Source organism: Eriocheir sinensis, chromosome 48 (genome assembly GCF_024679095.1).
Source record: "Eriocheir sinensis breed Jianghai 21 chromosome 48, ASM2467909v1, whole genome shotgun sequence".
NCBI lineage: Eukaryota > Metazoa > Arthropoda > Malacostraca > Decapoda > Varunidae > Eriocheir > Eriocheir sinensis.
Window position 1 is genome coordinate 5778905 of NC_066556.1, and position 25492 is coordinate 5804396.

A 25492-nucleotide genomic window follows, 5' to 3' on the forward strand; every position below is an offset into this window, starting at 1 on the left:
TTTCCTTTTCCCCTCTCCTTTCTTCTGTTTCTCCTTTTCTTTCTTTTATCATATTCCTTTATCACGACTTTCCTTTTTCTGCTATTCTCCTTTTCATGCTTTCTCCTTTTCTCCCTCTCTCCTCCCTTCCTTTCCTCCATTCCCACCTCTTCCTCTCTCTCTCACTGCTTCCCTTTTCTGTTTTATTTTTCCTTCTCAATTGTGTTTCTTCATTCTCCCCTCTCTCACTTCTCCCCTCTATCCTGCCTCCTCCTCCTCCTCCTCCTCCCCTCTCTCTCAGCGTGTTCAGTGGTCCGTAATCTTAATATTATCTCCCAAATCTTCTCCTCATCGCATCATATCTTATTTGTCTAATGGATTCGTTCACCTCCGTTATCATGTTTATTTTTGGTATACGAGTATATATTTTTTACATAGTTTTGGTCCACCTCCTCCCTTAATTTCCCTTCCCTTCCCTTCAATCCCTTTTCATTCCACCCCTTCCCTTCCATTCCCTTCCATCCCTATCCTTTCCCCCTTCCCCTTCACATCATCTCCTTTCCTTTCCCTTTATTCTCATGGTTTTTTTTTTAGTGTGTGTTTTTTTTTATATTATTTCGGTCATGTGTGTCATTTGGTTATTTTTGTGTCGATTTCATCTTCGTCTAATTTCTTTTTTTGTTTATTTTTTGGTTCCAACTTAATTTTTTTTTTCCTTTTTTAATATTTTTCATCTCCATTTCGTTCAGGTGATCCAGGTCATCTTCCTCACTCACAATCACCATTTCTACGGGTTTGTCATTATCGGGATCTCATTTGCTTCCCTTCACCACCACCATCACCACCACCATCACCACCACCTTCACCACCACCATCATCGTCATCACCATCATCATTTCCAGCGTCCAGCCTCCACCATTACTGATCTTCTCCCCTCATCATCATCGCCATCAGCATTCTCTCTCTCTCTCTCTCTCTCTCTCTCTCTCTCTCTCTCTCTCTCTCTCTCTCTCTCTCTCTCTCTCTCTCTCTCTCTCTCTCTCTCATCACTCCCCTTTTTCGTTTTTCATCCTTTCTTCCTTCCTTCGTTCTTATTCCGTCATCTCTTTTTCGATTTTCTCTTTTTTTTTCTCATTCCCCTTCATCATCTCTTCCCTCCATTCCCCTTCTTTCTTCTTAATCGTTTTTCCATGCGTTTTTCTTCCCTTCCTCCATCATTTTATCTCCTACCCTCTTCCATTCTTCTTTCCTTCCTTCCTTCCTGCCTGCCTGTTTGTCTTCCTTCCTTCCTTCCTTCCTTCTTCCCTTTCTCCCTTCCTTTTCAATCCCTTCCCTTTCCCTCCTCCCCCCTTTATTTTCCCTTTCCTTCCCCTTAATCTCCCTACCTTCCATCCCTTCTTCCACCCTTTCCTTACCATCCCATTCCTACCCTCCCTTACCCTTCCCTTACCCTTCTACCGTTCCCTTCCACCTCATGCATCGTCCCTGCCTACCCTTTCCCTTCCCTCTCAATCCCTTCCCTTCCCTTCCCTTCCTTTCCATCCTTTCTCTTTCCTCCCCTTTCCTTCCATTCCATTCCCATCCCTTCCCATTCCTACTCTCCCCTTACCCTTACCCTTCCATTCCTTCTCTTTCCTCCCCTTCCCTTCCCTTCCCTTCCTTTCCGTTTCTCCTCCCCTAATCTCCCATCCTTTCCATCCCCTTCCCTACCATCCTATCCCATCCCTACCCTCCCTTTACTCTTCCTCCCCTCCCCAAACTCATACATCTCACACTTTTCTTTACCTGTGTTCTGAGGCTCACCTGTTAATCTTCTCGTGTCCAGGTAACGAGGGCGCGGCGGCAGGTGGCGTGTGTTTAGCGGTGGTCAGAAGGGCAGGTGTGAAAAGCCCAGGTGAGGGATGGCCGGGGGATCAGGGGAGGGGCGGCGCCTTAATGTGTAATATGAAGGCAATCGATCGTATTTTAGCGTTTTTTTTCTTCTTCATACCCCGTTCCTCCTCCTCCTTCCTCCTTGTGTGTTATGGTTCCTCTGCACACACACACACACACACACACACACACGGCGGCTATTACGATCCAAACACATCTCGGGTCAATGAAGCGCTCCTGTGAATCGCCAGCCAACCAATCACCTCAATTATAGTAGTAGTAGTAGTAGTAGTAGTAGTAGTAGTAGAAGTAGTAGTAGAATGAAGAGGCAAGGAAGGAAGGAAGGGGGCAGGGTATTACCAAGGGATGAGGGAGAAGAAGGAGGAGAGAAAGGAGAAAGAAGATAAATGAGGAAGAGAAGAGTTTAAGAAAGAAGGAAGAAAGAGGGAAGGAAGGAAGGGGGAAGGATCGCACCAAGGGATGAGGAGAAAGAGGAAGAAAGAGGAAGAGAAAGGGGAAAGAAAGGTAGGAAAGACGAAGAAGAACGAGGAAGGGAAGAATATAAGGAAGAAGGAAGGAAGGAAGGAAGGAAGGAAGGGAGAAAACAGACTAGATCTAGAAGGAAGGTCCCGACACTTCGATCGATAGCCAAAAAAAAAAAAAGATAAAAAAATAATAAAAAGAAAAGATAAAAAGCAAAGAATATTAAACCGATAACGATTCAGACCATCACGAGGGATCGACTTGAGGCGACTCCTGAGCGTGAAAGGAAGGAGGGCAGGTGGGGGGAGGACAGGTGAGGGGGGACAGGTGAGGGGGGCAGGGGGGGTAAAGGTGTGCGTGGCAGGTTAATTGAGTGATTACCTGCGAGGCGGAGAGAGGGGAGGAGGTGAAGGAAAGGGAGGAGGAGGAGGTGGAGGGTATGAGAGAAAGAGGAGGTGGGGGAAGAAAGGAAGGGGATAAGGAAGTAGGAAGGAAATTGAGAGAAAGGATGAGGAAAGGAAGGAAGGAAGGGGAAGGTTAGTAAAGGAAGAGTAGGAAGAGGAAGAGGAGGGGAAGATAGGAGAGGAGTAGGAGGAGGAGGAAAGGAATGGGATCAGAAAGTAGGAAGGAAATTGAGAGAAAGGATGAGGAAAGGAAGGAAGAAAGGGGAAGTTTAGTAGAGGAGGAGGAGGAGAAGGAGGAGGGGAAGAGTTGGAAAGAAGAAGAAGAAGGAGGAGAGGAAGAAGGGAAGGGGATAAGGAAGGGAAAGAAAACTGAGAGAATAATGGAAGGAAGGAAGAAAGGGGGAAGAGGGTAGCAAGGGATGAGGAGAAGGAGGAAGAGGAAAAAAAGAAAGGGAAAGGTGACAGAAGAAAAAGGAAGGAAGGGAAGTGCATAAGGAAGAAGACGGGAAAGGTAGGAAAGAAGGAGAATGTGGAGGAGAAAAGGAGAATAAAGATGGAAGGAAAGAAGGGAGAGAATGGACCAGAGAGTTTCACACACACACACACACACACACACACACACACACACACACACACACACACACACACACACACACACACACACACACACACACACACACACACACACACACACACACACACACACACACACACACACACACACACTCATCATGATATTATAGTTCATCATTTATACATTCATAATCTAAGTAAACGGTGTTGGAATCTAAGTGTGAATGAAAAGCGTCACTTGTACTTTAGTGTAAAATGATCGTGTAAGTAATATCAGAATTTAAGCTGATTTTGGATGGGTTCTCATTTTTTTTTTTTTTTAATCTTTAGTACTTCCATACAGACATACAAACACACAAAGACAGACAGACACACACATACACGTACATACATACATACAGACATATAACGGAAAATACTGACAAAAATACTTACATGATTATCTACAGACATACAAACACACAAAGACAAACAGACACACATATACATACATACATACAGACAGACAGACATATAACGGAAAATACTGACAAAAATACTTATTTGATTATCTACAGACATACAAACACACAAAGACAAACACACACACATATACATACATACAGACAGACAGACATAATAACGGCAGATACTGGCAAAAATACTTACATGATTATCTACAGACATTTCTCACCAATTATCGTCATTTAACATTTTCTTTCATTCCCTCCACTATTACTCCACCTTGCTTCATTCTGTCCCTCACCCACAACAACATTCCTCTTCCTCACTCACTCACTCACTCACTCCCCATACATTCACTCACTCATTCACTCACTATACTGTTTTTAGCGTTCATTTAAAGGCAGAAAAAAGTAATTAAAACGAGGTGTGTATATGTGTGTGTGTGTGGGAGGGGGGGGGGTTGAGGGTGCAGGTGTGTAGACAGGTGTGTGTGTAGGTGTGTAAGTGTGTCGTAAAGGTGAGTATGTCGTAAAAGTGAGTAGGTTAGGAATTCGTGCTGAGGAGACTAATTACAGCTCTTCTGCCGCTCCTCCAAGCCACTCTGTTGTTCCGGCCTGAAGGAGGAGGAGAAGGAGGAGGAGGAGGAGGAGGAGGAGGGAGGGAGCGAGGCATAAGTGGCGGAGGAAAGTGTAGTGCAAGAGAGAAAAAACGAAATAATGAAAAAAAGAAAAAAAAACGATTGTGTGGATTTGTAGACGAAATGAAAAGTGAGAGAAGAAGAGAAAGAGGAGGAGGAAGAAGAAGAGAAGGAGGAGGAGGAGGAGGAGGAGGAGGAGGGATAAGTGGTGGAGAAAAGTGTAGTGCAAGAGAGAAAAACGAAAGAACGGAATAAAAAAACAATTGTGTGAATGTGAAGATGAAATGAAAAGTGGGAGAAAAAGAAGAGGAGGAGGAGGAGGAGGAAGAAGAGGAGGAGGAAGAGGAGGAGGAGTATTAGCCTCGGTGACAAAAGAGGTTTAATATTAAAGAATGTGACAATGGCAACAATGGAGGAAAGGAGAGAAAAGACAATGAGTGAAGCAACGCGCCCCCCCCTTTCTCTCTCTCTCTCTCTCTCTCTCTCTCTCTCTCTCTCTCTCTCTCTCTCTCTCTCTCTCTCTCTCTCTCTCTCTCTCTCTCTCTCTAATTAGCCGTGTGAGACCTTTGTTGTATTCTCTTCTACTTTTTTAATTTTTTTCCTTCCTCTCTCCCTCCTCTTCCCCTCCGCCTCCCCTCCCTTCTTATCTCCCTCCCTCCCTCCTTCCCTCCTTCTCTCCCTCCCTCCCTTGAGAGTTGGAGGTAAATACAGGAGAAAAACATCAAAGTTATCCTACGCATTCATTAATAGAAAGGGCGCGTAAATAGTTGACGGAAATTCATCTAGACAAATTAATGTGAAGTAGTAGTAGTAGTCGTAGTAGTAGTAGTAGTAGTAGTAGTAGTAGTAGTAGTAGTAGTAGTAGATAAAGAGATAGAAAAGGGAAGACAAAAAAGTAGATAAAAAGGGAGAGAAAAGGGTAGATAGAGAGAGGGAGAGAAAGATTGGATAGGGAAAGGGAGAAAAAATAGTAGATAGAAAAGAAGAGAGAAAAGGGTAGAAAAAGGGAGATAGAGAGAGGGAGAGGAAAAGGTAGATAAAAACGGAGAGAAAAGGGAAGATAGAGAAAGGGAGAGAAAATATTGGATAGAGAAAGGGAGAAAAAATAATAGATAGAAAAGGAGAGAGAAAAGGGTAGATAAAGGGAGATAAAAAGGGAGATAGAGAGAGGGAGAGAAAAGAGTAGACAGAGAAAGGGAGAGAAAAGACTAGACAGAGAAAGAGAGAAAAAGAGTAGGTAAAGAAAATGAAAAAAACAGCGAGAAAGAGACAAAGAATGAAAAAATAAAGTCAGTATAGAAAGTAAAGAAAAAAGATAGTTAAACCAGACACACAAACATAAACAAACAAACAAACAAACAAACAAACATATAAACAAATAGAATATGGAAATAAATAAATATTTGTGTGTAACTACTTGGAAAAAGGGAGGAGGAGGGAAAGGAAAGGGAGGAATAAGGGGAAGATGGAAGAGGGGAAGGGAGGAGGGGAGGCGAAGGGAGAGAGAGAGAGAGGAGGAGGAGGAGGAGGAGGAGGAGGAGGCGGGGAAGACCACTTTAGCACGCACAATCAATATTACAGAGTTAGGGCGACACCTCAGTCCTAAATGTCCGATTCTTATTCTCTTCCTCCTCCTCCTCCTCCTCCTCCTTCTCCTCCTCCTCCTCCTCCTCTTTCTCCTCTTCTTACGTTTTCTCTCTTCCATCAGTTTTTTTTTACTTTATTTTTCTTTTTTTCATTCGCATTTTTTGTTTTGTTTTTTGTTCTTCCTCTCCTTTTTTTTCTCCTCCTCCTTCTCCTCCTCCTCCTATTCCTCTTCCTCCTCCTCCTCCTCCTCCTCTAATATTTTCGCTCTTCTCTCATCTTTAGAGAGAGAGAGAGAGAGAGAGAGAGAGAGAGAGAGAGAGAGAGAGAGCGTGCAAAACCATTATGAAAACGCTTAACCTTTGTGTGTGTGTGTGTGTGTGTGTGTGTGTGTGTGTGTGTGTGTGTGTTGCTGTTTATTTGAACGCAAAACACCGTAAAGACAAACAGCGCCAAACACATAATGATGACCCTCCTCCTCCTCCTCCTCCTCCTCCTCCTCCTCCTCCTTCTCCTCCTCTTCTTCCTCCTCGACGCTCTCTTCCCGCCTAAGGACACGAACCTCCCGCCGTCCTAAGAGAGAGAGAGAGAGAGAGAGAGAGAGAGAGAGAGAGAGAGAGAGAGAGAGAGAGAGAGTGTTTTGGAAGGAGACTGAAGTGTGTAGAAGAAAAAAATAGCTCCTGCACACACACACACACACACACACACACACACACACACACACACACACACACACACACACACACACTCAGGACTAAGTGGCACCCTGGAGAGACTCTCTCTCTCTCTCTCTCTCTCTCTCTCTCTCTCTCTCACTTTTCTTTCTCTACCTCTGTTTAAATTATTTCTCGGCTAATATTCACCTGCCTCGCTTTTTGGTTGTTTTTTAGTTTTATATTCTGGCTTTTTTCTCGGTTTTTTTCTTGTTTGTTTGTGTCTGTTTTTGTTTCTTTTTTCTTCTCGTTATGTCCAGTTTCGTTGTTTCTCTATTTTTTATTTATTATTTATGTATTTATCCATTTCTTTCGTTCTTTCTCCTTCTTCTTTTCTTTCTTCGTTTCGTTGCTTGAATTTTCTTTTTTGTTGTTTTTTATGTCCATCTGTCTGTGTATTTAATTCTTCCTTTCTTTATTTATTTATTTATTTCCTCATATATCTAAATAACACCTTCATATTATTTTTATGACGTTGCATTCGAATTACGTAAACACACACACACACACACACACACACACACACACACACACACACACACACACACACACACACACACACACCTGACCTGCAATCACCCCTACCTCTACCTGCTCCTCTCTCGATCCTCCATAATTATATAAACACCAAAATCTCGTCCCGTTAATACAGTCATCATAGAGAATCGAAACCCCCTATTACGGACCTTATATAGACGCATAGAGTATCGGAACCTCCTCCTTCCTTCTGGGTCACGAGAATCTCAAGATGACCCGACGTGAAAGGAACCAGAACCCACAAAACGGGAAGAAAAAAAAAAGAAAATCGTACAGGTATGATGAGATTGTGGGATCGACTTAGGATTGGCTGTGGTGGATATGGGATTAGAGAGAGAGAGTAATAGTAGTAGTAGTTGTTGTTGTTGTTGTTGTAGTAGTAGTAAAAATACCCGAACGAAATAATCATCGCATATATATTAGTATTGTTATGTATTGTATTCTCTCTCTCTCTCTCTCTCTCTCTCTCTCTCTCTCTCTCTCTCTCAGGGCGTTAATTATCTCTTTAAAAATGGCAACTCTTCCTCCTCCTCTCAGTGCCGGTTTGCCTCTTCCTCCTTCCTCCTTCCTTCCTCCTTCCTTCCTCCTCCTTCCTGTCCTCCATTGTCTCCTCCACTTCTCTCTCACTCTCACTCTCTCTCTCATAGCTAATTAGGGACACCTGCTTGTCTGAATTTACTTTTTTTTCTTTATTTTTTTTCTCTTTCTCTGTGTGTCTTTCTTTCTATCTGTCGTTTCCTTTCTTTCTTCCTTTCTTTCTTTGTCTTCTTACATTAGGTATTTCTTTTCTTTCTTCTTTATTTCTTTATTTATTTATTTCATTGTTTCTGTCTTTCCTTCTAACATTTTTTCTTTCCTTTCTTTCTTTTATTGTTTCTGCCTTTCCTTTTTTTTCATTACTTTTTTCTTTCCTTCTTTCCTTGTTTTTTCCTTCTTTCTTTCTTTCTTATTTTCTCTGTCTTTCTTTCATCTTTCTTTTCTCTCGTTATCTCTTTATCTACCTCTCTATCTCTTCTTTCATCATCATTAACACCATCACCATCATCATCACCATCATCATCATTATCATCATCACCATCATCATCATCACCTGTCTGCATTTAATTAGCCTTGAACAGGTGAGCTTAATGACACTCTTTACCTGTCCTCTTTTTTCCTCGCTTGCACTGCCTGGAGCCCTTTCTGGAGAGATTGGCTCTTTTCCCTCCCTCCCTCCTCCTCTCTTTCCGTCCCTCCTTCCCTCCCTCCCTCCCTCTCTCTCTTTCTCTCTCACTCCTTCCTCTCCTTACCTCGCTTCTCCATCCTCTTCTCTCAGTGTCTCAGCTTCTCTACCTCCTTCCTCCACTCCATTCTTCCTCCTCCTCCTTCTTTTCCTCCTCCTCTTTCTGCGTCTATATCTAATCCCTCCAGCCCCCTTCCTTCCTTCCTTCCTTCCTCCCTCCGTCCTTGACAGCATTTCTCTTCCCTTCCTGCTTCCTCCCGTTCCCTCTCAAATTCCCTCCAGTTCCCTTCTCTCCTCCTTTCCCTTCCATTCCTTTCCCTTCCCTACAGTTCTCTTCCCTTCCCTTCCCTTTCCTTTCCTTCCCTTTCCATTTCTTTTCCTTCCCTCCAGGTTTCTTACTCTCTCCTCCCCCCTTTTCTTCCCTTCTCAACTTTTCCCCTTCTCTTACCCCTTCCTTCTGTTTATTTTCCTACCCTTCCATTTCATCCCTTCCCTTCCCTTCCCTTCCCTTCCTTTCCCACAATTCCTCATCTCTTCTCTCTTTTCCCTTCCATCCCTTTTTTTCCATTCTCTTCCAATTCCCTTCCTTCCCTTTTGTTTCTTTCCTTTCCATTCCAAGTGCTTTCCTCCTCTTCCTTCTCCCTTTCCTTCTCTTCTCTTCTCCTCCCTCCCCACTCCTTTCCTCCTCTTTCTTCTCCCTTCCCTTCTCTTCTCTTCTCCTCCCTCCCCACCCCTTTCCTCCTCCTCTTCGTCGCTGCAACTCAAAATACCGAAGGAAGGTGTTTCATGTCTGGTAATTAAGACTCGTCCAGACATCAGGAAGAGGAGGAAGAGGAGGAGGAGGAGGAGGAGGAGGAGGAGGAGGAGGAGGAGGAAGGAGAGGAGAAAGTACAAAAAGCTTCACGAGTAGGGAAGAAAAATTCATGACTCAGGAGAAGATAGAAGAGGAGGAGGAGGAGGAGGAAGAGAGGAAGAGGAGGGAGGAGGAGGAGGAGGAGGAGGAGGAGGAGGAGGAGGAGGAGGAGGAGGAGGAGGAGGAAAGGGGGGGGGGGGGCATTATTGGCTTCACTCTCCTTTGTCACTTTTAATTTTTTTGCAGCTTAAGTCTTCTTCACACCTCTCTCTCTCTCTCTCTCTCTCTCTCTCTCTCTCTCTCTCTCTCTCTCTCTCTCTCTCTCTCTCTCTCTCTCTCTCTCTCTCTCTCTCTTTTTTTTTCTCAAGTTAACGGTTTATTTTAGTTTTCCCTTCGTCTTCGTCGCTTTCGAGAGAGAGAGAGAGAGAGAGAGATATGGGAAGGCACAGCATCGCCCCTTTCCTATCCCTCCTTGTCCCTGCCCTCCTCCTCCTCCTCCTCCTCCTCCTCCTATTGTTGAAGTGGCGTCCTTGTCGTCTTCTCTTTGTGGCTCACTGGGATTTTTAAAAGATTTGACCCACCAACTAAAGCGAAGGAGGAGGAGGAGGAGGAAGAGGAGGAGGGAAGGAAGGAAGGACATAAAGGAGGAAGAGGAAGTAAAAAGAGGAAGAAGACTTGGAACAGACGGACTTAAATGAATTAGAACAGAATATTATAGAAAACCAGACAGACAGACAGACAGACTGGTAGACAGGCAAACACAAAGTAACAACCAGATATAAACAGACAGACAGACAATTAGACAGACAGACAGACAAACTGGTAGACAGGCAAACACAAAGTAACACAAACTATAAACACAGACAGACAGACAGACAGACTGGTAGACAGGCAAACACAAAGTAACAACCAGATATAAACAGACAGACAGACAATTAGACAGACAGACAGACAAACTGGTAGACAGGCAAACACAAAGTAACAAACAGATAAACAGACAGACAGGCAAGTAGACAGACAGACAGACAGAAAAAGACAGTTAGAGATACACGTCGATATATAGTAAGACATTTAGATTTTTAGACAGAAAAATAGACAGATAAGTTGAATATATAAAACAAAAACAAACACCGAAAATATGAAACCATGGTACAGACAGCCACAGACAAAAATATAACAGACAGACATAGAAACTTGCGACTAACCAAACACAAGCACTTAAAAAAAAAAAAATACACCTTTCCATAACTAGTGAAAAAGATACCCGACAGATGGCAAGCCGTACTAAAAAATCTACGGGGCATATACTTAAACATTCAGGTCCCCAAGAACACCCATTTGACAAGACATTCGTAGGAGTTATGGGTATTTGCTGAAGTAGTTTTATGACCCTTCTGGTAGACTGATCATTTTTTTATGCCATGAACTGAAAAATAAACTCATCAGAACGCGATTGGTCTCCTTTTCGGCCTCTGGAAATGGCTGATGTGAGAGACTGAAGCGTCTGAAAGTAACCATCCCATACCACCACCACCACCACCACCAGCATCATCTCTTCCCATCCTTCATCTTCCCTTCTTTGTCCCTATTCTTCGGCGGACACGCTCGGGGAAGGCCAGCTTGCGGCGCCCACGAACAGCAACAGCAGACCTCATGTATTATTCCACCCAAAGTGTTATGGGAGGACGTAATTCATTTAGCATCGTTTCCCCTCGATCGCCTCCCACCTCGATGTCCCGCAGCCACCCCGCGGCCGCCGCCCCCACGCCATCTATCTCACTTCTCTTCTAATACACTTACACAGGCTCCCTCCCCTGCTCCCTGACCCTCCCTTCCTCTCCGGCTATCCCTCCCTCTCACTTCCTCTCCCTGTTCTCCCTCCCCCTCCCTCTTTACTGCCTGACCCTCTCCCTCTCCGTTCCTCTCCCTGTCCTCCCCTCCCTTTCCTTTCTTTTCCCTCCCTCTCCCTTCCTCTCCCTCTTACTGCCTCCCCCTCCCTCTCCCTTCCTCTCCCTGCTCTCCCTCCCCCTCCCTCTTTCCTCCCTGACCCTCTCCCTCCTTCCTCCGTCTCCCTCTCCCTCCCTTTCCTTTCTTTTCCCTCCCTCTCCCTTCCTCTCCGTGCCTGACTATCCCCTTCCCTGTCCCTCCTTTTCTCTAACCTTCCCTCTCTCCCTCTCCCTGCCCTCCCTTTCCTTTCTTATCCCTCCCTCTCCCTTCCTCTCCCTGCCTGACCATCCCCTTCCCTCTCCCTCCTTTTCTCTACCCTTCCCTCTCCCTTCCTCTCTCTCCCTCCCTCCCAGCAGTCGGCGCCGTGGTCCATGCGAGTTATGTGCAAAGCGATGGCCCAGTAATGTCATGATTTGCCCATTATTGGCGGAGTGATGAAATTAATACGGCGGCGGCGGGGAGCGGGGCAGCGGGGCCGAGCGGCGCGCCAATAAACCCGACAAATCTGTACAAATTGACTGCCGACCACCCTCACCGACCATGCCCCGACCTCCCCGACCCCTCCTCCCGACGCCCAACCCCTCGCCGCTGCTGCCACTGTTGCCTTCGGACGCTATTCCACTTTTTTTTTCTCTCCCTCCCTCCCTCCCTCGATCTCTCTCTCCCCCTCTCACTTAAATCACACACGTATGCTTATTTTTATTAATCAGAGATACGTCAAGTCAGAGAAAGAAAACGGGAGAAAAAAGGCAAAGCAGTGGAGTTTTTTTTTCCCTTGCTTCTTACTCCTCTGCTTAAATCATACATCTGCTTCTTTTTAATTAGAGATACGTCAAAAATAGCGGATAGGATGAGAAGGAGAAAGCAAAAAAAGGAATGAATTGGCGAAGTAGAAGAGAGAGAGAGAGAGAGAGAGAGAGAGAGAGAGAGAGAGAGAGAGAGAGAGAAAATTAACGTAAAGGTCCCACGTAAAAGAGAGCAGAGTTTCCTCCTCTCTCTCACTCACTCTCCGCCTCTTTAAATAACTTCTCTCGTCACTTTAAATCAGAGCCACGCGAGAGAGAGAGAGAGAGAGAGATGCGCGTTGCCTCGCTGCTATCTCCGACAAATTAGCCCTTGAGCCTCTCTCTGGTGGGCAAGAATTCATTGCCGCGGGACACAGGGCCAATGTGACATCCGGGTTACCACAGTTTACCTTCCCCAAGTTTCCCCAGGTGCCATTTATCGACCAGCCCGAAAGAGAGGACAAACAGTTGGGTTACATTTATGTCAGTAGGAAAGAGAGAAAAGAGACGCTTCTCCCTCTTCTCTCTTAATTAAGGGGCTATTACACTGGGCAAATTTTCCGTGGATCTTCAGTCAAACCACGATTTCCGCTAGCGTGGTTGTCATTTGTTTCCTGTTATTGCTGATGATGAAGATGGTGAGTAATACCTCCGTCCTTCAGTGAAATCTACCGTAGCTTTGGAAGATCGTAGACACGTCAGAAAACCACGGAAATATGAGAACCACGCCGGCGGAAATCGTGGTTTGATTGAAGATCCACGGAAAATTTACTTTACTTTACTCTGCCCCCTTCGAATCAGTCCTGCCCCTGACCAGAGAAGGGCATAGAGAGCAGTATCGGGGCGGCAGCAGAAGGGAGCGGGGGCCAGCGCGGCGCCCTCTGGCAACCCCCGCGCCGGCTTGGCCTCGTCCGTCAACGTCGACATTATACGAGCATCGCTGACATGGAATTAAATCCTCCTCGGCTGTAATCAGATTATCCTCTCCATCAACGGGGGAGCCGCGCGCCGCCAACTGTTGTGTGCGACGGGGGATGGGAACCGCGGCCACCACCACCACCAGTATCACCACCACCACCATCACCACCATCACCGCCAACTGTTGTGTGCGACGGGGGATGGGAACCGCGGCCACCATCACTACCAGTATCACCACCACCACCATCACCATAACCACCGCCAACTGTTGTGTGTACTAGAAAGGAAATGGAAGCCGCAATCACCACCATCACCACTATAACCACCACCACCAGAATCGCCATCACCACCATCACCACTAAAACCACCACCACTATACCACCACCACCACCACCACCCCACTATACTGATATATACTGTATCACAATCACTACCACTGTTTATGCTACCGCCAACTATTGTGTATGCTGGAAAGGAACTGGAACCCGCACCTACCACCACCACCACTATAACATCACCACCATTACCACCTCCACTATACCACTACCATGTCACCACTGCTAACACCACCGCCAACTACTCTGTGCGCTAGAAAGGGAAGGAAACCACCCTCAACACCACCACCACCACCACCACCACCACTACCACACAGCACCACCATTTCACCTGCCGGAGGGAAAATCACCAACGCCAAAGAAGAAAAAAAAGGAAGGGGAAAAGGTAGAAAAAAGAGGGTAGGGATGAAGGAAATGGGCAAGGGAGGGAAGGTAGGAGAAATTTGAGATAGGGAGGTAAGGAAGGGGACGGGAGAGGGAAGGTAGGGGAAATATTAGGTAGAGAACTAAGGAAGAGAAGAGGAGAGGAAAGGTAAGGGAAATAGGTTAGGAAGTAAGGAAAGTTTAGGGAGGGAAAGTATGGGAAACATGAGAGAGAATGTGGAGGAAATATTAGAAAGGAGAGTAAGGAAAAAGATGAGGAAGGGAAGGTATGGGAAAGGTGATGTAGGGAGTCGTTGAAGAGGGTGAAGGAGGGAAGGAAGAAAGGAAGGGAAGGGATGAGGAAGGGAAGGTATGGGAAGGTGATGTAGGGAGTCGTAGAAGAGGGTGAAGGAGGAAAGGAAAGGAAGAAAGGAAGGGAATAAGGGAGGTAAGGAAGGGGATGAGGAAGGGATGGTATGGGAAGGTGATGTGGGGAGTCGTAGAAGAGGGTGAAGGAGGAAAGGAAGGAAGGGAGTAAGGGAGGTAAGGAAGGGAAGGGAGGATTGGCGAGGGTGATGTTACCTGGAGAAAAGCTCAAAAAATGGCGTTCAGGTAGACGGCCAATGGAGGAGGAAGAGGAGGAGGAGAAAGAAGAAGAGGAGGAGGAGGAGGAGGAGGAGAAAGAGGGAAGAAGAACAGGAGGAGGAGGAGAGGCTGGAGGCTCACCTTACATTTATACGATAATTAGTCTTGCTTCCAACTCTCTCTCTCTCTCTCTCTCTCTCTCTCTCTCTCTCTCTCTCTCTCAACTTCATAATATCCTTCCAGTAGGCCGGTGTTCAGGAGGAGGAGGAGGAAGAGGAGGAGGAGGAAGAAGAAAAGAAGGAGGAGAATAAGAAAGTCTGAGAGCAAGAGGAAAGAAGAGGAAAAGAAAAAGTATAAGAGGAGGAGGAGAGATCAAAGGCCAGACGGAGGAGAGGAGAGAAAAATAAGTGTAGGATGCCGAGAAGAAAACGCAAAGAAAATGGAAAGAAAACGAAGAAGGCGAGGGAGAGAAAACGGGAGGGAGGAGGAGGAGGAGAAGGAAGACGATAAGACGATAAAGAGGAGGAGGAGGAGGAGGAAGACGATAAAGAGAGAGAGAGAGAGAGAGAGAGAGAGAGAGAGAGAGAGAGAGAGAGGAGAGAGAGAGAGAGAGAGAGAGAGAGAGAGAGAGAGAGAGAAAGAAAAGAAAGAAAGAAGTAGAAAATGGAAAAGAGGGAATGGCGATGCTTGGGAGGGAGGAGGGGGAGGAGGAGGCGTAGAGGAAGGATGGGGTAGGAGGAGAAGAAGAAGGAGAAAAGTAAAAATGAGAGAGAGAGAGAGAGAGAGAGAGAGAGAGAGAGAGAGAGAGAGAGAGAGAGAGAGAGAGAGAGAGAGAGAGAGAGAGAGAGAGAGAGAGAGAGAAAATTATGCGTCTGAAATGGAAGATAAAAGAATAAAACAAAAGCTAATAATCTAAAAACTCCTATTATTGTTCACCTTTTTAATTAATTTTAGTCGGGTTCTCTGTCTGTTGTTTTTTGTTCGAATTTTACGTGTTGCCTAAAGCACCGATAGGCCCCACCCCGGTAGTAGTGCAGGCGAATTTTTTTTATAGTGGGTGCCATGGTATACATATGACTCTTGCTTGGCCCTACACCTCATAATCATCACAATCATCATCAGATAATATTAAAGTCACTGCAAAATAAAAGCTTTTCACGATATTTTCTTCACTTCTCTGTTTAATGGAAGTGTACCCCATCCTGACCCGGCTAAGGTGCGAATTTAATATCTCCACTCTGGTTTTCTGTTATTATTATTGTTATTATATTGTTATTGTATTGTTGTTATTATTAAATCATCATCATCATCATCATCACCATCACCGTCATCATCACCTTGGCTACTCTTTACTTTTATCTTTTATAGGAGCGGCGAGTAGCGGGCTTTCTTTGTACTTTTTTTATTGCCGTGTCCTCTGATGTAAAAAAAAAAATCATCACCATCATCACCATCACCGTTATCATCATCATCATCAGCAGCAGCTAATATTACATAGGTCTGCGGGATTAGGACATTTTCTACATTTTTTTCTCTCTTCTCTGTCCAGTGTTAGTTTACTCCACCCTGACCCGGCAATGGTGCGAATCTAATCTCTCCACCTGTTGTTTTTTGTTTGATTGTTTATCCTGATTATTACATCTTCACCGTAGCTAATAGTTGGTCATTATACACCAGCTGTATCTAAACACCTCATTCACACCTTCCACACCTCCACCGCACCTCATCTACACCTGTACACACACCTCACTGGCTATCACTGCCCCCCTCCTCCTCCTCCCCATCTACACCCATATCTACTGGTACTTTGTGTAATTTAGAGAGAGAGAGAGAGAGAGAGAGAGAGAGTCTCTCTCTCTCTCTCTCTCTCTCTCGTTTATTATGGCCAGGAACGGTGGAAGGGAGGAAGAGAGAGGGAGGAGGGTGAAGAGGAGGGAGGAAAGGGAGGAGAGGAGGGGAGTGTCACCCTTATGTTCCTCGGCCATTAAGGTGTTCCTCCCCTCCTCCTCCTCCTCCTCCTCCTCCTCCTCCTCCTCCCTTTTGGTACGTGCTTGTTCCGGAAAACTGGAAACGTGCGAACTAAAAAAAAATAATAATAATAATAGGGAAAAAAAAGTGTTTAGTATTTTTTTTCATGTGTGTTCGTTTGTGTGTGTGTGTGTGTGTGTGTGTGTGTGTGTGTGTGTGTGTTATAGAGGAAGACGTTTATTTGCTTATATCAACTTTTTTTTTTCTTTTTTTACACTTCTTGACAGCGATTATAATATGCAGAGGGATTGAAGAGTTTATATATATTTTTTCTCTCTCTCTCTCTCTCTCTCTCTCTCTCTCTCTCTCTCTCTCTCTCTCTCTCTCTCTCTCTCTCTCTCTCTCTCTCTCGACTGACTCAACAGCGACTCATTATTCTCGTGTGTGACTAAAATACCATGACGGGGGGGGTGGGGGGGAGGGGGAGGGGGGAAGGGAAAAAGGAAAAAAGGGAGGAGGGGAAAGAGAGGGAGAAGAAAAAAAGGAAAGAGTGAGAAGGGAGAGGGAAGGAGAAAGCAGAGGGGGAAAGGGGAAATTACAGAAACAAGGAGAGGGAGATGAAGGAGGGAAAAACAGAGAGAAGGAAAAGAAACACACACGGAGAGGAAGAAGGAAAAGAAGGAAAGACAGACAGGGGAGGAGGAAAAAGAAGTACAGAAGAGGGAAGAAAGAGGGAGAGAGAGGGGTAGGGAGGGGAAAAAATGGAAAGACAGAGAGAAATGGGAAAAAGAGATACAGCGGAGGGAAAAAAGAGAGAGCGAGAGGGATAGGGAGGGGAAAAAGGGACAGAGAGAAGAGGGAGAGAGATACACAGGGGGAAGGGAGTGAAAGGGAGATAGAGGGGGAAAGGAAAAAATGGAAACACAGAGAAGGGTGGAGAGAGATACAGAGGAGTGAAGGGAGGGTAGAGAGGAGAGGAGAGAGAGGGAGGGGAAACAGGGAAAGACAGAGTGAAGGGAAAGATACAGAGTGGGGAGGAAGGGAGGGGGAGAGAGGGAGGGGAAAGAAGGGGATGGAGGGGGAATGGAAAAAAAGGGAAAGACAGAGAGAAGGGGGAGTGAGATACAGAGGAGTGAAGGGAGGGAGAGGGAGAAGAGGAGAGAGGAGAGAGAGGGAAGGGAAACAGGGAAGGATACAGAGTGGGGAGGAAGGGAGGGGAAAGAAGGGGATGGAGGGGGAATAGAAAAAAAGGGAAAGACAGAGAAGGGGGGAGAGAGGTACAGAGGAGTGAATGGAGGGGGAGAGAGAAGAGGAGAGAGAGGGAGGGGAAACAGGGAAAGATACAGAGTGGGGAGGAAGGGAGGAGGAGAGGGAGAGAGGGAGGGGAAAAAAGAAATCCTCATTTAAAGGGATTATATATTCGTCCCTTTTCTTCACAGTTTCGATCTTCCGCGCATTAATTGGATATTGCGCGTGATATAACGACGATGAGAACCAGTACTACACCCCCCTTCCCCCCACCAACCCCCTTCCCCCCTCCCCTCACCCCTCCTTTGTTCCCCTTGAGAGTCGATCACGGGCGGCTGACTGGTTGGGTGAGGCGTCTATGGTCCCCTCTGGTCACCCTTCCTCGTGTTTGGGTGACCCGCAGTTCGACACCCCTTTGTTCCCGCGTCACGTGAGCCGCGAACTGTTGTCTCCACTCGTTCGTCTTGTCTGGCCAGCATCGCTATAATCCGCAACCTGATCCTGCTATCTGGGCCGCGGCGATCTTGGGTTACGATGCGATCTGAGTGTGTGTGGTAGCCGTTGGTAGTTGCAGGGTGAGAGAGAGAAGAGGAGGAAGAGGTGAGAGGAAGATGGAGAGAATGGGAGAAAGTAAGAGAAGGGAAAAGGAAGGCGGTGAAGAGAAGACGAAGAGAAAATGGGAAGGAAGAGAGAAAAGAGGAGAATGCAGAAAGAAGAGGAGGAAGATATGAAGAGAGAATGGGCAGAAAGAGGAGATGAAGGAAGAGAAGACAGAAGCAAGAGAGGGAGGAAAAGAGGAAAGAAAAGGAGGAGGAAAGGAAGGAGGAAGACCGGGGTATACTCTTATCTGGGCATTAGTCATCTTAAGTTTAATTTATTTCTATGTATGTAGGAAGGGCAGAAGGGAGGGAAGAGGGAAAAGAGGAAGGATGAAGGAATAGAAGGAAGAAGGAAGAGACAGAGGAAGAAAGTGTTATCTAGCTTCAATTCAATCTTTGCATCCTTCGCCATCAAGAAAAACCGGGAGAGAGAGAGAACGGAAGAGAGTGAGAGAAAGAAAGAGAAGGGGAGTAGAGGGGATATCTTTACCATAGCAACAACAACAACAACAACAACGCTTCACCATTAATTAAGTTACTGGTAAAATCTAAATCTTCCCACGACACATTTTCTCTTACATTATCTTACGTATCTTCCTCTTAACTCCCGATCCTCCTGCTTTCGAGGGTCGGGAAAGGCAGATTTAGCGTTCTCCTCCTCCTCTTCCTTACGGGTCCACTTTCTCGCCTTTGAGTTCGCGATCCTGTGTCCTGAAATCCAACACCTTATTATAGGAATCCAGGCGTTCTCTGATCCCATTACCGAGGAAAGAGGCGGAAGAAGAAGAGGAGGAGCTGGGAGGAGGAGGATGGGAAAATGAAGAGATGTTTGGAAAAGGGGGGAAAGACAGAATAAGAGGAGGAAGAAGAGCAGGGAAAGAGGAGGAAGAGAAAGGGAAAATGAAGAGAAATTGGGGAAGGTGGGAAAACAAAGTAGGAGGAGAGGAAGAAGAGAAAAAGTAGAAATAAAAGGAGGAAAAGGAGGAGGAGGAAAAGTAAAAATGAGCTGAAGAAGAACAAAAATTAGAAAAAGGAATAAGGAGGAGGGAAAAAGGGAATTAAAAGGAACAGATAAGAGTAAAAGAAGTAAGAGGAAGAAGGAAAGGGAGAAAGGGAAAACGAAGAGGAACAGACGGTTGCGAAAGAAATAAGAGAAAAGGAAAATGAGATGAAAGAAAATGGGAAAAGAGGAGTAACAAATAAGGAGTAGGAGAAGGAGTAGGAGTGAGGAGGAGGCGGAGAAAGGGTAACAGGAGGAAGGAGGAAGGAGGAAGAGGAGGAAGAAACAATGGAGGAACGAGGAGGAGGAGAACAATGGGACAACTTTCACCCAACCGACATGATTCACGATTCCTTATATCATAGTTACCGCTCCTTTCTCTCTCACTTCACCTTTAATCCCTCCCTTCCCTCCCTCCCTTCCCTCCATCCTTCCCTCCCTCCTCTAGACCTTCCTTCCACCCTCCCTCCTGCCTTCCCTTCCTCCACTTTCACTCCTTCTCCCTGGCCATCCCTTCCTTCCACCCTCCCTCCTGCCTTCCCACTCTTCGTCCTTCCCTCCTTCCACTGGGCTTCCCTTCGTTCGTTTCCTTCGCCCTCCTCCTTCCTTTCCTTCCTCCTCTTGTCTTTCTATCTCTTCCTCTCTTCCTTCTCTCATCTCTTTCACTCTCCGTCGTTTTCTCTTTCTCCTTTCGGCCTCAACCACTCCCCCTTCTTCCCACCCTCCTTCCCTTCGTCCTTCCGCCTCTTCCTCCTTCCCTCTGCTTCTCCCTCCTTCCCACCCTCATTCTCCCCTTCCTCCTCCCTGCACGCTTTTCCTTGCTTCCTTCCCTCCCTCCCTCCTCTCTTCCCTCCGTCCTTTCTCCCCTTCCTCCAGCACGCTTCTCCTTGCTTCCCTCCTTCCCTCTCTCCCTCCCTCCTCGCAGCAGGGGTCGGAGGGAAGAGACGTGTCATATTAGCCGGCGTTAAGATAATGACCTCGTGTTATAATCCCTTGATACACTTTCCCATAGAGGACCTGCTTGACGCCGGCCTGGGGGGGGGGGCGGGGGAAGCAAGGGGGTACAGGGGGGATGACACCAGATCCTCATTACCGTCATCACCACCATTACCACGCCTCCGCCGCTGTTCGTTCGTTCGTTCGTTCTGTCATCGTCATCTTCGTCGTTGTCATCTTCGCAGTGGATTTCTTTGATGATGGTTTTTATTTTTCGCTTCATTTGCTGCGTCGATCTTTTTTGTTTTTATTGTTGTTGTTGTTGTCTCTCTCACCACCTTCATCTCCTTCACCATTTTCACCACATTTTACTCACCATCACTTTGCCATCACTACCACCTCACCAACACCATCACCTCACCGTCACCACCACTTCTCCATCACCATCCCTTCACCATCATCACCACCTCACCAACACCATCACCTCACCGTCACCACCACTTCTCCATCACCATCCCTTCACCATCACCACCTTACCAACACCATCAGCTTATCCCCACCACTTTACAGACACCTTCACCATCACCTTACAGACATCATCACCTTCTCAACACCAGCATCTCACCATCATTACCATCACCCTTCTATCAGTACCAACACCTCAGCATCACTATACACTACCACCAACACCAACTAAGAATACCAAGAACGCCCCATGCACCCACCACCACCACCACCACCACCATCCCAAAGACCAGTGCCTCACCTCCATCCCTCCCGCAGGTGTGGTTCCAGAATCGTCGAGCGAAGTGGCGCAAGACAGAGAAGACGTGGGGCAAGAGCACCATCATGGCGGAGTACGGCCTATACGGCGCCATGGTGCGACACTCCCTGCCGCTGCCGGAGACCATCGTCAAGTCCGTGGACAATGGGGAGGAGTGCCCGGCGCCCTGGCTGCTAGGTGAGTGCGGGTCTTTAATCCCCTCACCCCTTCTTGGAGCATAGTCAGAAGCAGGAAGAGAGGGAAGGGGAGGAACTATAGTCTTCCAAATATGTCGAGGCCGGTCTGGCATAGGCTCCCGCGGGTCCTTTCCTCCCCTCTGCTCTGCCACGCATTCCCAACACCTATCTCTTCCTCTCATATGTAAGATATATGTACCATATGAGAGGAAAAAATAGGTGTTGGGACTGTGTGGCAGAGCAGAGGGGAGAAATGGACCCGCGGGAGCCAACGCCAGAACGGCCTCGACAATTTGGTTTCACTATATAGAGGAGGAGGAAAGGAAAGGGTCCAAGTATTAGGAAAAGGTAAAGGAAGTTTGTGGGGAATAACTAGACATGCATGGAGGAAGAGGCAGAGGAAGGGAAAATAAGAGAAAGAAGAACGGCTGGTATAAAACCGGTGTCTGTGTGTTGTGATCGCCTTCGTTGTTGTTGTGTTGGTGTTATTACATGTTGTTGTGTAGCCTTGTTGGGCATGAACTGATCTGATCTGGGCTGTCGCGTCACCCTTACTAACTTTCTACCCCGGTCAGGGATGCACCGAAAGAGCCTGGAGGCGGCGCAGACGCTCCAGGAGTCCGAGGCGGATGGCGAGGCCAGCGATGGGCGGGAGGAGCCTCAGCTACACACCTCGCAGCAGCCTCAGCAGCATCAGCCATCCTCCGGGGAGCAGCAGACCGAGCAGCAGGACCAGCACCAGCAGCAACAGCAGCAACAGCAACAGCAGCAGCAGCAACAACAACAGCAACAACAGCAGCAGCAACAGCAGCAGCAGCAGCAGCAGCAGCAGGGCCATCCGGGGGAGCACGCTGGGGACCCTGAATCTGCCTTCCCCCGGGACTCCCCTCACTTCCCCCTGGAGAAGGTGCGTGGCGGGGGCGAACGCTGGGACGGGATTTGAAGTCATCAGTTTAGGTGATTACCAAACGCTTGTTACCGAGATCCTAAATTAAGCTCATCTGGCTCGGCCGGGGCGTGGGCCGCGCCGCGCCGCGCCGCGCCCCACGCCCTCCCTTTCTTCCCGGTGGTAATTAGTGTTGGCTTTGCAGGACGTCGGCAGCAGCGGCTTTGTGGGGACGCGGGGCGAGGCGGGCGGCGGCAGCCTGCACGGCGGGGGCCCCTCGGCTGCAGCGGCCCAGAACCCCATCCAGGACGACCTGCGGTCCAGCAGCATCGCGGCGCTGCGGCAGAAGGCCCAGGAGCACGCCGCCAGGATGAGCATCAACAACAACCTGGCGGGGCTTCACCACCCCGACCCCCTCCACCACCACCACCACCACCACCACCACCTCGGCGGACACTTCTGATCCACCAGGGCAGAGCCGCCACCACCTCCACCACCCACGCCCTCTCCACCACCACCACCACCACCACTACCATTACCACTGCTAACACCTTCAAGACGGCCACTTTGATCCACCAGAGTAGTGACTCCCCCCCACGCCCCCCCTCGCACCCCCACCCACCTCACCCTAACCACCAGCTCCAGAAACTTCTCTCCCAATCCATTCCACCGTAAGTTAAGGCTGGTGTGAACATCTTCCCACCCTTATTCCCCACTCAAGAACCCCCCCCGCTGCACCCCCTCTACTACTCCCTCCCTAGCTGGCACAGACCACAGGTGGCTGGCTGGCCCTGCGCTCCCCAGCATAGCTCCAGGAGGCTCAGTCCTCCCCAGACAATCAACGATACAGTGGCCTCAACCCAAGACTCGCGGGTGTCTCCTCCAGGAGCCTCACCCCCGCCTTGGCCTCCTCCTCGACGAAGCCGACAGTCACTCAAATGTGAGCCTCAAGACGCGGCGCTGAGCCTCGCCCCGGAGTGACGACCTCTGGCAGGCAGCACCGCGTGAGGTGCTCCCAGCGTTGCGCCGCGGCCCAGGTGTGCCAGCGTGACGCGCGCCTGTACCCCTCAGTGCTCACCCGCCACGCCCGGCGCCGCGAGGGGCGTGAGTGAGGACAGTGTTCCTGCAACGTCGTGACCGCCGGCAGGGGACGTGCAGCAGCGGGCGCCGGCACGGAGTGTCCGGCGTGCCAAGAGCCCCACGCCGCGCCTGACCCCTGGACCCTGCAGCGGGGCGTGGCGAGGCATGGTGGGGCGGCCCACAGGACGGGGCGACGACGGAATCACTCGCTCACTTTCACCGACTTGCTCAGCGAAGACAAACGCTCCAGTTTATAATGATTTTGTTCCTTGAGTGTCGTGCTGGTGTTTGGCGGCCCGGCGGCGCCTGCCCCCGGTGCCCGGGCCTTGGCGCTCCGCCCCTCACGCGTTGAAGCCAAAGTGAAGCTGAAGGACAAGTGATACATGACCCCCGCGCCCTGCGCCGCGAGGGGACGCTCGATGTCTTCTGTGTTTCAGCAAATATTAATATTTTCTTCTTGCTGCAAGTGTTGAATAATTATCGGTCTTGGTGACGGTGCCGCAGTAACAGTAACTTCCTCTACCTGTACATAGATGGCTCGTGCTTGCGCCACCATTGCGTCACCATTACGTCACAACGTTGTAGCCGTTTAGTTAAGGATCAAGTTAGACGTGACTTTTCGCTGTGGACAAGCAGCATCTCCCCCTCCCCCTCCCCCCCTCAAGACGTCATAATCCTCACTCAGTCGGTGCTTTTAGATAAAGATGAAATTAAGTAGCTATTCCATGGATATTTCAGACCAGTTTACAGTTTTATTATTTTTCTTGTGTGTACGTACGTGTGTGTGTTGACTGTCAGCGCCGCGGGAGGGGTCACGGCGCCCCGACGGACCGGCGACGCGGCGGAGTGTTGCTGCGAGGACCGCGACGCCCACGATGACTTACTGTTTTATTTATTCCGTTCACTGCATAGCTCGTCTTGTTATGGCTTGTTCCGACCCACCGCCCGAGGTCACCGGAGGCCCCGACACACCACACCCTCACCCCTGACACACCACACCTCACCACAGACCTTCCCCTCACGTCTCACACCTTCCACACCCCACCACAGCTCCCCACCACACCACACCACACCACAGCTCCTCATCACACTACACCACACCTCCCCACCACACCACACCTCACTACAGACCCCCCCCTCACGTCTCACACCTTCCACAGCTCCCCACCACACAACTCCACACCTCCCCACCACACCTCACCTCCACCGGCCTCACCTCACTTCTCCAACACCACACCTCACCACAGACACCCCACTATGCCTCACCTCCTCCCCACACCTCCCCACTATACACAACATCTTCCCTCCTCCCTGCAAAACATCACAGCTCCTCCACATTACACTTTGCCTTCTCCCCACCACGCACTCCACACTATTACTCTACTCCACCTTCCACTCTATCACTCCACCCTCCATTTTGCACCCCCACGACCTTTGACTCACCCCAAATTCCACCTCTTCTCCACTCTCCCACAACATCACTTCGCCTCCACTCACCGGCTCACTCCACTTTCCCCCTTATTACTCCACCCACGCATCCACCCCCCCCCCCACACCATCACTGCCCTTCCACCCTCACCCCTCATGACACGCACACTCCACATGAGCAGAACACTTCCACACACAGCCACATCAACATACACACACCCTCCCTCTTCCTCCTCCACACACACACACACACACACACACACACACACACACACACACACACACACACACACACACACACACACACACACACACACACACACACACACACACACACACACACACACAAACACAAACACAAACAAACAAACAAACACACATCAAACACAGCATAATTATCTAGAACAGTCGAATCGAAACGAGAAATGAAAGTTAAAAAAAAACATGAATAGGAAGAAAAAAAACGTCGTGTCTGTCATTATGTTTTAACTCCTTCCCTGCCCATCTTGAACCCAGGTAAACCCTCCTCACCTGGGAACACCTGAGGGATAAGAGGAAGGAAGGAAAGACAGACCGCGAACATTATTAAGTAAGAGACATGTTTATTTCTTGTACCATACGTGAGGTTGTTCTCTTCACCTCACGTCATTGATTTGTTATGCTCTGTCGTTGCTACATCTGCCTCTTCCCTTCTCCTCCTTCTCTTCTTCCCTTCCCCTCTTCCTCTTCTTCCGTTTCACTTCATCCTTTACTTTCCTCCCCCTACCTCTTCTTCCCTTCGCCTCCTCCTCTTCTTCCCTTATATACCCTTCACCTAGCCTTCCCTTCCCCTTCACCTCTACCTCCCTTCCTCACCTCCTCTTCTTCCCTTCCCCTCTTCCTCTTCTTTCCTTCCCCTTCTCCTCTACTTCCCTTCCCCACCTTCTCCTCTACCCTTCTCCTCCTCCTCTTCTTCCCTTCCTCCCTCCTCCTATACTTCCCTTCCCCTCCACCTCTTCTTCTCTTCCCCTCCTCCTCTTCTTCTTTACCTCTCCCTTTATTCCCTTCCCCTTCCTTCTTCCTCCTCCTCCTCTTCCCCCTTTCCCTTCACTCCAAGATGTCCGAGACTCAAAAGATCTGAGAGTCACCTGCCAACCTGATTACCTGCCCTGAC

The 25492-nt window shown here is 48.3% G+C and overlaps 1 protein-coding gene across 1 annotated transcript in view; it reads left to right on the top strand.

Annotated features, from left to right (window-relative positions):
- Positions 1-24712, top strand: part of LOC126981396 (homeobox protein ceh-10-like) — a 58515-nt gene extending 33803 nt beyond the window's left edge. Inside the window, exons 5-7 of the mRNA XM_050832413.1 lie at positions 20769-20946; positions 21521-21852; positions 22037-24712. Coding sequence (XP_050688370.1) covers positions 20769-20946; positions 21521-21852; positions 22037-22294 — 768 coding nt within the window. The 3' untranslated portion in view covers positions 22295-24712. The remainder of the gene's footprint in view (positions 1-20768; positions 20947-21520; positions 21853-22036) is intronic.
- The last annotated feature ends 780 nt before the right edge of the window (positions 24713-25492 follow it).